Source organism: Anguilla rostrata, chromosome 7, assembly GCF_018555375.3.
Source record: "Anguilla rostrata isolate EN2019 chromosome 7, ASM1855537v3, whole genome shotgun sequence".
Classification (NCBI taxonomy): domain Eukaryota; kingdom Metazoa; phylum Chordata; class Actinopteri; order Anguilliformes; family Anguillidae; genus Anguilla; species Anguilla rostrata.
In genome coordinates this window covers 4,397,000-4,409,420 of record NC_057939.1, presented here as the reverse complement: position 1 = coordinate 4,409,420, position 12,421 = coordinate 4,397,000, and the positions used below count along the sequence as shown (strand labels likewise).

The following is a 12,421-nucleotide window of genomic DNA, read 5'->3' as shown; positions in this document are numbered from 1 at the left end:
CAGTGATATACAGACACACACACACATGTATCAGGAATACAACACACACCACACAGATGGTATCAGGCATATGCACACACACACACACAGACATGGTATCAGGGATATACACACACACACACAGACATGGTATCAGGGATATACACACACACACACACACACACACACACAGACATGCTGTCAGTTATACACACACAAACACAGACATGCTGTCAGTTATATGTACACACTCCTTCACTAATGGTAATTGTACTGCATTTATATAACGCTTTTTTCAAGCAGCTATGGCTACACAAAGTGCATTATAATTAATGTCTGTCATTCACCCATTCACACACGTTCACACACACACACACACACAACACACACACACACACAACGATGAAAGGCAGCCATGCAAGGCGCCGTCCGGCTCGTCGGGAGCAGTTAGGGGTTGGGTGTCTTGCTCAAGGACACTTTGACACTTTTTACCAGGTGACCGCTCTACTTTCTGAGCTAATGTCACCCCCGGGCACACAGCACCTGCCATCGTCTGTAAGCGGCTTGACACATGCAGACACAAGGCATGCCTGTTAATCGAAGCCAATCCTCACAATCAATCGTATGGAGATGCAAAGCATGGAGGCTAATAAGGATAGCATTTGTACAGTAAGAGAATGGATGTGGAGACACCTTTTGAATCTTGTTCACTGTTATTAAATATATAGTTCATGCTGGAACCTGATGACAATGTGTATAACTGGCTCTATTCCCCTTCATTGTGAGCTCAGAGGTGAATGATGTTAGATATACAGCATTTATTACGTTTCCAGAAGATTCCCCACCCATTGGTACAATTTAAAAAGATGAATTTCATGCATTTGCAGGGAAAGTAAAAGCTGAACTGCTTCCCCTGACAGCAAGGCAATTCATCCTTAACTTTGTTTTTGAGTAATGCGCTTATGCAGTTGCTACTTCACTTTTTAATTTCACCCTACTACACTAGCATTTATGTAACTGTTGTTACAATGGAAACCAAACCTAGCTCTGGTCATATTTAGTAAGAAAGAAGCACTGAATATTTTGCTACGCCTGGATCAAGGACAAAGCAGTCGCTGCAGTTTGGACATTAAGTGCCCTGTAGACCCTGCTGTACCTGTGACACAGTGAGAGTCCAGTCCATTGTAGCAGATGCGTATGAGGACTTACTGAGCGATTCTCTGATGTGTATTCACAGAGCGGAAATAACAGCATGACAGCACCAGTACCGGTAATGCACGACCTCTCCCACTCCTGAACTCAATAAGTCAGGTAGAAGCACAGGGAATATCTTTCGCCTTGTCTGCTTCAGTCAAGTGCAGCCAATCAGGTGTCTTGTCCTGAATGGAAAACCGTTATCTTCTAAATCTTCCTCAACGGCAAGTTTTCCCTGCCGTTTAAAATGCGGTAAAAAAGCAGCACAAGATGGCGCTCTGATCTTTGTTCTACCGATACGTCTCTGTTGAATTAAATCTCGCAGCAATTTATTAATTTCTTTTTTTTGTACAGGAAGACGTACAGGAGAGTGACATGCTAATGTTCACGTTCAGACGCTTGACATTGTCAAACGGAAGAAATTTCATTCTGTTCGTTTTTAACAAAGCCATCGAAGCCGATATGAACGGCCCTTCTGCCGTCCGCTGAAGCGGTAAGTGAGGAAGATTGGTACAGACAGCCGAGCGATTACACCCCATCACCCTGCTGAGAGCTCTCAAGCAGACGGGACCAGCCATTATTCAAATCTGCCACGCCTGAACAAGGATGTGTTTATGCTATATGTGCAGATGACATCACCCGCACTACACACAGAGCAGCAACACAAAGGCAGAAACAGAAGAAATAACGGAGGAAAGCTTTTTTTCCTATCGCTACCTCAAACTGCACAGTCTGACCGTTTTTGAAAAGTGAAAATGACGAACGAAGTTAAAATAACATTTTAGAAATCAGACGGGCTACGCTACGTTCACGCTATCGTGCTAAAGAGGCCGCGCGTGCGTCTCACCTGCGGAAGGTGGGCGAGGCGATGTCGGGGTACTTGGACCCGGGCTGCCGGAGCCCTGATTGGCCGGACGAGGTGGGGCTGGCTTTGGGCGAGCTGGAGAGACACGCCCCTTCCGGGTCGGCCGCGCCCGCCTTCTCCTTGTCGGCCTGGCAGACGGCGACGGGGCTGGAGCGGCCCGACCCCACCTTCCCGCCGTCCCGCCGCTTGGCGTTGGCTCCGCCCCCCGCGCTGCCCGCCGACTTGCCGCTGACGTTGGAGTCCACGCTGCTGGAGCTGGAGCGGTGGCCCCCCCCACCGCCGCCGCCGCCACCACTGCCCCCCCGGCCCAGGGCCCCGCCTGGGGAGGACTTGGCCGGCCGGGGGAGGGACCGGTACTGCGGGGGGGCCCTGGAGGCCCCGCCCCCCAGCAGCGCCCCGTCGTCCTGCGGCTGTGAGCCGTCCAGGTCCAGGCTGGTCTTGCGGCCCCCCCCGCCGCCGCCCCCGCCCCCCGCTGGCCCGCCCTTTCCCCCGGCGGGGGCCTTGGTGATGAGGGCCCCCACGGGGCCCCCCACCTTCTTGAAGCCGAAGGAGGCGATGGCGGCCGCGGGGCGCCCGATGCCGGACGGCGGCTTCTTCCCCTCGTCGCCGCTGCTCCTCCCGGCGTCTGACGGCGAGCGCTGGATCCCCGAGCTCTTGGGCGGGGCCCCCCGGTCTTTCTCCGACACCTTTGAGTCGTCCGCCTTGCCTGTCAGAGCAGAGAGCACCCGTAAACGGCTGGCCGCCATTTTGCGGAAGGTCGCTGGATCCTTTAACCCAAAGCTCTCAAACCCCAGTCCTGGAGGGCAGAGTCTCTGCTGGATTTTCAGATTTCCTTCCAATCAGCAGCCTTAACTTCGGCCTTAGAAACAAAGTGTGTCGACTCTTTAGCCAATCAGAGACTCAAATTAACCCCTTAAGTGCAGGAGCACACCAATCACCAGCAGACTCCACAGCCCTCCAGGCTCTGAGTCTGAGCTCCCTGCTTTAACCCCTGACGAGCAGAGGGGAGCCCCACGTATTCGGGAATCGCTCGACCCCCCTCCCCCGCCCCCCCCAGTCTCCGGCAGCGGGGGTTCACTGCAGGTGTGCCAAAAATACCCGCGCCGAAGCGGATCTCCTCTTTCAGCGGGTTCAGCACACTGAGCAGCCCGCTGCAATCCCAGCTGAACGCCGCGCGGTCGCTAGGCGCCGCCGCACCGCTAGCTAGTGGAGATTAGCCTGAGCACCGGCCGCGGCGGGTAATTTAAGACCGGACCGGCGCACCGTAAAAACACAGGCCCGCCCGTAGAGAGGGTCCCCTTTCTGGCACTCCTCCAGACCAAAGGGAACGAAACGCATTGGACAATATTAGCGTAGCCTGAGGCATGTCCAATCTGAGCTCGAAATGAACACTGAAGCGGAGAGAGAAAATGAGGTGGAGGGAAAGTACACGCTAAGCAAATGAAGCTTTCAAGACTTATTCCAGTCCTGCTCATTTTATCTTTCTGGCATTTCTCCCTTTACCTGAATCTAGCCCTTACCTGAATTTAACCCTGTTCTGGATTTAACCCTTACCTGAATCTAGCCCTTACCTGAATTTAACCCTTACTTGGATTTAACCCTTACCTGGATTTAACCCTTAACTGGATTTAACCCTTTCCTGGACTTAACATGTTAGAGAAAGCGTAGTGGCGTACCTGGATTTTTGAGGGCTCCGACGGCACCTTTGGTCCTGGGGGGCGTGATGCCAACCTGGGCCGTCATGCCTCTCCTCCAGGAGCCCGTGTGGGACAGGGGCATGCCCGCCCTCTGCCCGGTCCTGTCGGGGTCCTCGTACTGTCCCGCCGAGGAGGACGAGGATGAGGAAGGTTTCCACATGGCGCCGTCCAGACCGTCGTCGGACTTCTTCAGGTCCTCCGCTCCGTCCCAGCTGCTGATGTCATGGTCCGGAGAGCCGCGCGGCTCAGCGTCTGATTTAGGCTGGGAAATGGCGGGAAAGATAAAGATAAACACGCGCACCCACACACACACATGCGCGTGCGCCTGCACACACACACTCATGTACAAACACACAAAAACATACAGCGCAGTTCAAATGTATTTGGACAGTGGCACAATTTTTCTCACTGGCCACACTAACATACAGCCCATACATACAGAGAAAAGATGTGCACATACAAATTTAAACACACACACACAAACACCCACACAAATTCACCCGTGTGCACACTGCAAACTGGTCCCTCACGAATATGCTGATATGATCCGGTTCAGAAATTCATATTTTGAACTGTTACACCTTGGCAGTCACTAGTCAGGTCATTTAAATTCCAGAGTGAGCGCACATGAGACTATATGTACTCAAGACTACCCTGTATCCAGCTACCTAGCGGGGCGATCATAATGAAGATCATCTTCTGTTGGCCACGCTGCCACCTTCAGACACACCACCTGCTTTTCGCGGATGGATGAGCGTGCCTAACCCGCCCCCCAACACCCACCCCACCCCCAGGCTTAGCGCCCAAGCCTTCGTCTTTTTATTCACGCATCCTGGCCTGCGCTGGCCAGATAATGCTAATGGAAGGAGTCCACAGCCCCGAGGACAGCGTAAAGCAGGTACATCTGCTAATGTGCGGTGAGCTTTCTGGCGCAAAATGGCTGCCGTGTATCACCCAGGTGGGTGCTACACATTGGCGGCGGGCGAGGTGAGTTCTTTGAGCGTTCGGAAAAGTGCCATATAAACGCAAGGATATTATTAATATTATATTAGTATATTAAAACACCGTGTCACAGCGCTAATTACGTTGTCGTGTGTGTTTTTTACGTGTGTGTTTTTTAAAACGCGCTGCGTTACGCACCGCTGTGTCGCTGTGCAGACAGCCCCCCCGCCGGTGCTATTTTTAACGCGCTCTCCGCACACACACCGTATCCGTGGAGCGTTTCTAAAAGCGCCACGGCACGGCGCGGCTCCTTCGTCGTCGAAAAATCCTCCGTTTCTCCGCATTTGAAACAGAAGGAGCGAGAGCCGGATTTCAGTCCCTCTTTGCGAGTCTTTAAAGTGCGCAGACGCGCAGTTAAGACTCCAGATGGAGGTAAAGAGTTTCTCACCCCTCTCCCTCTCTCTCTCTCTTTCACACGCTGGAGAATTTAAATTACCGGCTGCTGAAATTTCGAGGCTTGATTATCGGCAGAAACGGAGGAGTTCTGATGAAGTCTGACTCATACCAGGAGCCCCCAGCTCCTCAATGCCAAGAGACTCTCAAAAATGACTGAACAATATTTCTTTCTGCAGTCCATTAGACAGCGGAACTGATTAAATGAGCAGATAACTTTTCCTAATGCAGCCATTAATTACATTTTATTTAACAAAAAATCACCATTTAAAAACTTTTAATTGACACTTCAGCCTAAAATCGCTGTTACTACAGGACAGGAATACTGGCTCCAGGAATACTGGAATATTTAACTAAACAAGAGGCTGCATGCAGACACGTGCACACACACGCACGCACGCACGCACGCACACACGCACGCACACAGGCACACACACACACGCACATACCTGGGAGTGCTTGCTCTTGCGAGGCGGAGCCGAGGTGGAGGAGTAGTAGGGTGTGTTGAGGTCGTCTGTGCTGATGTTGTCCAGAGTGTCGCTGAGCCCACTGCTCACGGAGCTGCTGTCATCCCAGCTGCAAGAGACAACAACTTCATCTCCACCACCTCACACTTCAGCGAAATATCTACGAGAAACTAACTAGACAGAGAGAGTGAGGACAAGATACAGAGCAAGAGACAGAGAGGGGGAGGAACAGAGACAGAGAGAGGGAGAGGGAGACAGAGCGAGAGACAGAGAGAGGGAGGAAAAGAGAGACAGAGAGAGGGAGAGGGAGAGGGAGGAAAAGAGAGACAGACCGAGGGAGAGGGAGAGGGAAAGTTCAGCGTCTCGGTACGTGTCCTCTCCCTTAACGAACATCCGGAGCGAGAGAGGGAGGGAGCGAGACGGGCGGGGGGAGAGAGAGAGAGAGGGAGAGAGAGAAAAGAGCAGACAAAAAGAGAAACACGAAGGCAGAGGAAGGAAAGAGGGATCGAGAAAGGGAGAGGGTGAGAGAGAGAGAGGATGAGAGAAAGGTGTGTGAGAGGCTTTTCCAAAAGCACAAAGAATCACCCAGACAGCCCTCCCATAATAAACCCCACCCCACCCCCATGCCCCCGCCCTGGCATCACCCTGCCACCCCCAACCCCACCCCCACCGCCATGCCCTTGCCCTATCACCCTGCCCCCCCCAACCCCGCCCACCCCCACCGCCATGCCCTGGCCCTGGCATCACCCCGGTCTGGACGACCGTCCGGTGAAGCCTGAGGCACCGTGCCGAGCAGCCGCGTATCGCCAACCCGAACTACGCGGCATCTGCTCGAAATGGGACAGCGTTCACCTTTCAACTGAGTGGGAAAAACCGCCACTGCTGGAGCTCCCATGCGGGATCGTCTGCGCGCCTAAAATAGGGACTTCTTCACCGGACACGCAGTGGATTCTGAGAAACCCAGCCTGCTTCACATATTTATTATTTATGCTCAAAATGACATTTGTGTTAGTCAGGCTCAAGCAGACTCCAGAGGCTGCTTCTCCCCGGCACAGGGAACGGGCTGAATTATGCTAACTTCTCACCACTTCATAAACGCTAGTGAGTTTTTTTTTTTTTAAAAGCCCCTTCCTTGCATTTGAGCCTGAAGTACCCGTGCCCCGTTGGGTTTGTCGTCCTTGCAGTGGACGCCTGGAACCCCAACACGAAGGGACAGTTAAGGGGAACTTAATTATTTAGCCCCTCTCCCCCCGTTTCTGTTTAATTAACGAAGGCAAAGAGGCCCTCACACTCCAGCTCTGCAAGCCACTCTTCAACTGTTTCCAATCAGTCCATGCAAATGCATCTACCGTCTAATGACACTGGCAGCCAAGTGCACAGACTGGCATAAACATGTTTATGTGCACTTCCTGTTTCCAAGGTGACATGCAAATATGCACGCACACGCATACAAACACACACACATGCACACAATTGAGAGCAAGAGAAAGACAGACAAACGCACGCACACACACACATACACACACTAGAGAAAGATAGACATAAAGAGATAGTCTCTGCTTTTTGTCTCTGTGTTTTCACTCTCAATTAACATCAAGTAAGCTTTTGATCACCTCCACCGCATCGCGTTTCTCTGAGCAGTGATTGGCTGGTCTGTGTGACCCTGCACATCTCAGATTCAGAGACCACACCAGCAGTGTGGATAATGGAAAAATAAGCACAAAAGCCAGTGAATTATCCCCCCGCACACACGCGCGTATGTGCCATAAAGCAGGATAAACGCAAACCACAGAGACAAAGCACAAAACCACAGAGACAAGGCACAAAACCACAGAGACAAAGTACAAAACCACAGAGACAAAGTACAAAACCACAAAGACAAAAGTACATCCTCAAAAGGCAAGCGAGCAGAAAAAAATACTATACAATTATCCAGGCATATATTTATTAAAAGGCCAATCACGTATGAGAGACGGCAGTGGACTGTGTACTTCCACAAGCAGTGATAAAGATTCAATGGTGCACATTTTTACTGTTCAATAGCAGCACCAATCGGTACTGAATGAAGGTTCCCACTGTGTGTGCTGTCTGTGTGATATGCTTGATTGCTCCAACCTTGTGTGTAACCCAACAGGAATTGCAAAGTGAAAACAACGAAGACTACAAAAATACTTGTGCGGAGATGAGCAGCAGATCTGAGATGAAATGAAATGAACTGTTGTTAGCCATGCATGTCTGACATAGAATGTTCAAAATTGTAAGCACGACACAATTCTAAGTTAACTCTACAAGAGAGACACATTTCAGAGAAATACTTGTCCCTTAAGATGTCTGGTATAGTCGGTATCAGAGGTTTTTTTTTTTTTTTTTTTTCCCCAAAGACAAAGTTCTTTCAGCTGAAGTCATGGCTCATATCTGCTGAGATAATTCCGGGGCACAGACACGCCTGGCAGAAGCTGAGAGTGCAGAATCGGATTCAGATTCTCTAATGAGCTCTGCTCCCAAACCTTCCCAGAAATTCTGAAAATACATCTCACACTTGACGTTTCAGTTTCTAAAAATAGTGTCCTTCAATATGCAATGCTCAATTTTGCCAGTTCATCTTATTTATTTATTTTTTTGCAGAGAAAAGAATAACTTAATTTTTTCCCAGGGGGGAAAAGTTTCTGAACTATTATTGCTGGAAAGAAAGTTGGCCATTTAATTCCAGTGCATAAGGCAAATAGACTTGAACACTTGTAATGTGGTGAAATGTATAATCATAAAGCTAAACTCCTTCCAACTGTCCACTCCACGCTGCCTTTCCATCGGAGAAGCTCCTAGCCACAGGCCAGACACTTTTCTACTTTCCTTATAATGGAAAAGATCACATGATTTCTTACTCAATCGATTGCTATGGTTCGTAGGATTTCTGAGGGTCCTGAGAACTATGCTGGTCCTCCTATGAGGAGACTCCACCAGTGAGGTGATAGAGCCTGACTGGCTAGCTCACTCAAATGCGACATTATCCTGCTCAACATCAATGGGGACGTGGTTTGCTTAAAAAAAAAAAAAAAAATTATTTATTTTTTTATTTATTTTAAGCCGTGGACAGTTCCTGCTTCTGACTAAACACAACATCACGCCGGCAAACGATTCCAAACGCCGGCGACGATTCAAAGCAGGAAAATTCTCTCCGGTAAATAATGTACACATCAAAAACCAGGATGGGAAACGGCTCCCAGAGGACCTTGGTGTGCAGGTTTTCCCCACTAATTGCTGCTCCTCTGGCTTGATCGGCTAGTCAGTACCTACAGCAAAGCTGCTTAATTTGCGCATTAGACGCAGTAAACGGGCTGCAGGGACACACGAGCAGTCTTCGGGCTGTTATTCACGGGTTCGTCCAAAATTAGATGTAAAGAAATGCAGCTCATGTAAATGAGGCGGCTAAATGAACAGTTCAGAGCAGAAGTCGCCCATCTCCGCGTTAAAGTGAGTTGGAACCAATGGATTTCCGGGTAGAAAGAGTGCAACAACATTACTGCATATTAGCATAGCCAGATGATTAACGGTGTGGAAACATTTGGATTTTTTTAATTTTTTTGAGGTATGACATCTAAGAAACTCGGATATGAACGGATATGACATTCAGAATGGACAGTGTTTTTTCTAACATTAATAGATATCTGCCAAATAAGGTTGTGTATTATAGTTGTATTAGCGTTCTTTGAAGTGATAAGTGACACTTATTTGGAGGTAATTTCAGTGTGTGAGTGAACTAAAGGAAGGTCTACATGGATGGACAAGAGGAAGTAGAAGTGTGATCCACAAAACCATTTATGCTATTTGTATAACTGGGTAAATATGAAACGCATGAACTTTCAGAAGTGTGTTTTTCGCAGTACGGTCACATATTAAAGACGTATGACTCTTCTCACCGCTGGTTATCTCAACACATTCCATGCAAGCGTAATTAAATCCCGATCGCGGTCAGAAAACTGTGACCGGGAGAAAATTGGAAAAACAGAACTTCATGCATCAAAAGGGTTTATTGTTATTTTCTATATTCACCAGTCTTCTCTGAGGGGATTTTTTGCAGCATTATTTCTGGTTAATACCTTTTAGTAAAAACCTATTAAACCAGCCCATTTTCTCCCAATAGGAGTTCTGGGCACTGACTGCAAGGCGTGGTAATGTTAAGTAATTAAAACTTCACTGAAATGCAATTATATATTCAAAATGGCAAATCACTTCAGAGTGTGGACCACAACTGTTATGCAGCAATTTATTCACCAGGTAAAGGATCACTTTTTAAAAATTCAGTTTCATACTAAATCACTAACTCTCAGATATACCCTGTCTCTCACGCTAACTGACAGAGATGTGAAAACAGTCTGAAGAGAAATGGAGGCAGTCTGTGAGCCATTATGTAATTTAAACTATCACTAATAACTAGTAAGTATGTCCATATATGGCATCCTTGAGAGTGCACAGGTGCAGCTAGCTATATCTGATAACAAAGGTTTTAGCAACAAATGCAAAATGAATGACTGTGATAATGACAGTGTTAAATCTGGCACTAAGATGAAAGAAACTAACTGTAGCAAAGAGGGTGTTCAAATCCGTAAAATACAGCAAAACCCAACATACAGCGGTTGGGTGAATATACAAAACATTTTCACATTCCACAATCTGCCTCGCAATGGCAGCTCAATTAGCATGCTGCAGACACGTCCGACTAAACACTACCGCGGGATTTACTTTCAAATGCTTATTGACTTCCCCCCTTCCAAGACCTTAAATTTAATTTCAGGCTCTAATGAGATATGCAGCGCGTGACGAATAGCAGGCGCTCGCGCTCACGCTCGCACGCTCGGCCAGGAAACCTCCGGAAAAACCGCGCCGTCAGAGACGCCCTTTTCACATCGCTCCGCAGAGCGACCAGGCACAGCCAGCGGACTGGAGCCCGTGAGAGCTGAATATTTCATATTTCATATCATGCCGTGGCTCCGCGCCGGACCAAGTCACACGTGACGGGGGGGGGGGGGACTGACGGTCCCTCGAGACCCTTCAGCAAACACACAGGAGCGATCCGTGCAATCCGCCAGATCATTCCTGCAGGGCGCGAGATGGAATATCAATACGTGTGTCACAGCCAGGGACTGAGAGACGGTGTTACAAAATAAAAACGGCGTGCACAGATGGGTTCTGACAGCCTCAGTATTATTATTATGATTATGATTAAGGTAGACAGACAGACGGACAGACATACCGATAGACCGATAGACAGATAGACAGATAGACAGATAGACAGATGCAAATTCCCTTACCCAAGACCAAATTACCGTTTACATTTGATATCAATATATGCAGATTCACTGTTTACGTGATGCTGGTAGCACACACTTCCCTGCCAGAAACCCAAAGCAGAGTTCCAACCATGAAAGTGCCCTCCTGAAATATTTAAAATCCATCAACGCATTCGGTTCAGCACAATCTGTGCATCCGTCCCCTGCAATGTCATCTGCGAGGCTTTGAATTTTAAAACGAAATGCCACAAACCGCTTGCTCAAAAGTCGTTTCGCGACGCTGCTGGTTTTGAGTCAGGTGTCTGTTTTCACAGGAGCACGTATTGCACCTCACCTACCCAGGAACACAGAGATCGCACCTTCCTTCCAAAAACTTTCTTCTCACTAATTAATTCCACTCGCTTTGCGAAGGCTTGCTCTCAATTCTAAATTGCCGTGTTCGCACCTCCAGCTTCTGTGGACTTAGAGATCGGGCCTTTCTCTCCCCCCCCCCCCCCCCCGACGACTCTCACTTTCTATAGACACTAAGCATGTTTAATTCAGTATATTAATATGCTGCAAATACATTATTCAGTGCATATGTTGCAGCCCAGCAGGATTTTTCCAAGACACAGGGATCAAGATGGTATAAATCCACTAAACAGCCTCTTTCAAACTGTCTTCCCAAATAGAATTTATTTTTTTAAAAACAATAAAGAAATGAAAATATGGGCCAGTTAACTCCATTCCACAGGCAGGGGATCCTCAGCGAAAAATATAGTTCAGACTATTTTTATATATTTTTTTTTTGGGTTTCACACTAATTTGATGTAATCCTGCCTAATGCTCTAACCCTATTGCTCTCACAATGACATTAATCAAACTTCCATCCAAAACACTCATCTAGATTAAAAATGCTAAAAACTGCCCTATACAGTCCTATAAACAGACAGTTGGAATGGCCAGTACCTGTTAGGCAGAGCAGCCAATTAGCAGCCAATGAAAACCAGCGTTCCAGCAGAACTCACCTCAAGGACCCGCCTCCATCAGCCTGTTCTTCGCAGCGAAGATCGCGGAACACAGCAACCTGCTAGACTGCGCAGTTTGGTGCAGATGTCCTGTACTAGCTAAGCACTGACTCTCCCCCCAGCCCACAAACCCCCTGCCCCCACCCACACCGCACCCCTGCCCCGAAAACCCCCCCAATGTGGGCTGGCACATTACTTGCCTGATCCCCAAAGCCAATCAAAGTCACCTCATAGCACGTGTGATTAACAGAGACAAATGGACCCCTCCCACAACAAACCACCCACCCCCCCCATGTCTCTCCCAGGACATATGGCCTCAGGGTCCTGGAGAGAGAGATGCTCATCTGACTCCACCCTGCTGACGCTGAGTAATGACTGGCAGACTCAATCACAGAGATGAGGTCATGCATCATGTGACTGAGAGAGAGGAAGTGTAGTCTCCCACGTTGTGTCACAGCCTAAGGTAAGGTAAAGCACAGGACAGTCAGCTGACAGAGAGAAACTCCATCTAATTGCTGTTGCACAAGTT

General features: G+C 48.6%; 1 protein-coding gene across 9 annotated transcripts in view; it reads right to left on the bottom strand.

The window, feature by feature from the left end:
* The window catches only part of nav3 (neuron navigator 3), a 284,512-nt gene that overhangs the window by 29,384 nt on the left and 242,707 nt on the right, over nucleotides 1-12,421 (bottom strand). For all 9 annotated transcript variants that reach the window (XM_064342429.1, XM_064342430.1, XM_064342427.1 and 6 more), the window contains 3 exons: nucleotides 5,580-5,706; nucleotides 3,715-3,997; nucleotides 2,021-2,744 (listed from right to left, as the gene is read on the bottom strand). In XM_064342429.1, coding sequence (XP_064198499.1) covers nucleotides 2,021-2,744; nucleotides 3,715-3,997; nucleotides 5,580-5,706 — 1,134 coding nt within the window. The remainder of the gene's footprint in view (nucleotides 1-2,020; nucleotides 2,745-3,714; nucleotides 3,998-5,579; nucleotides 5,707-12,421) is intronic.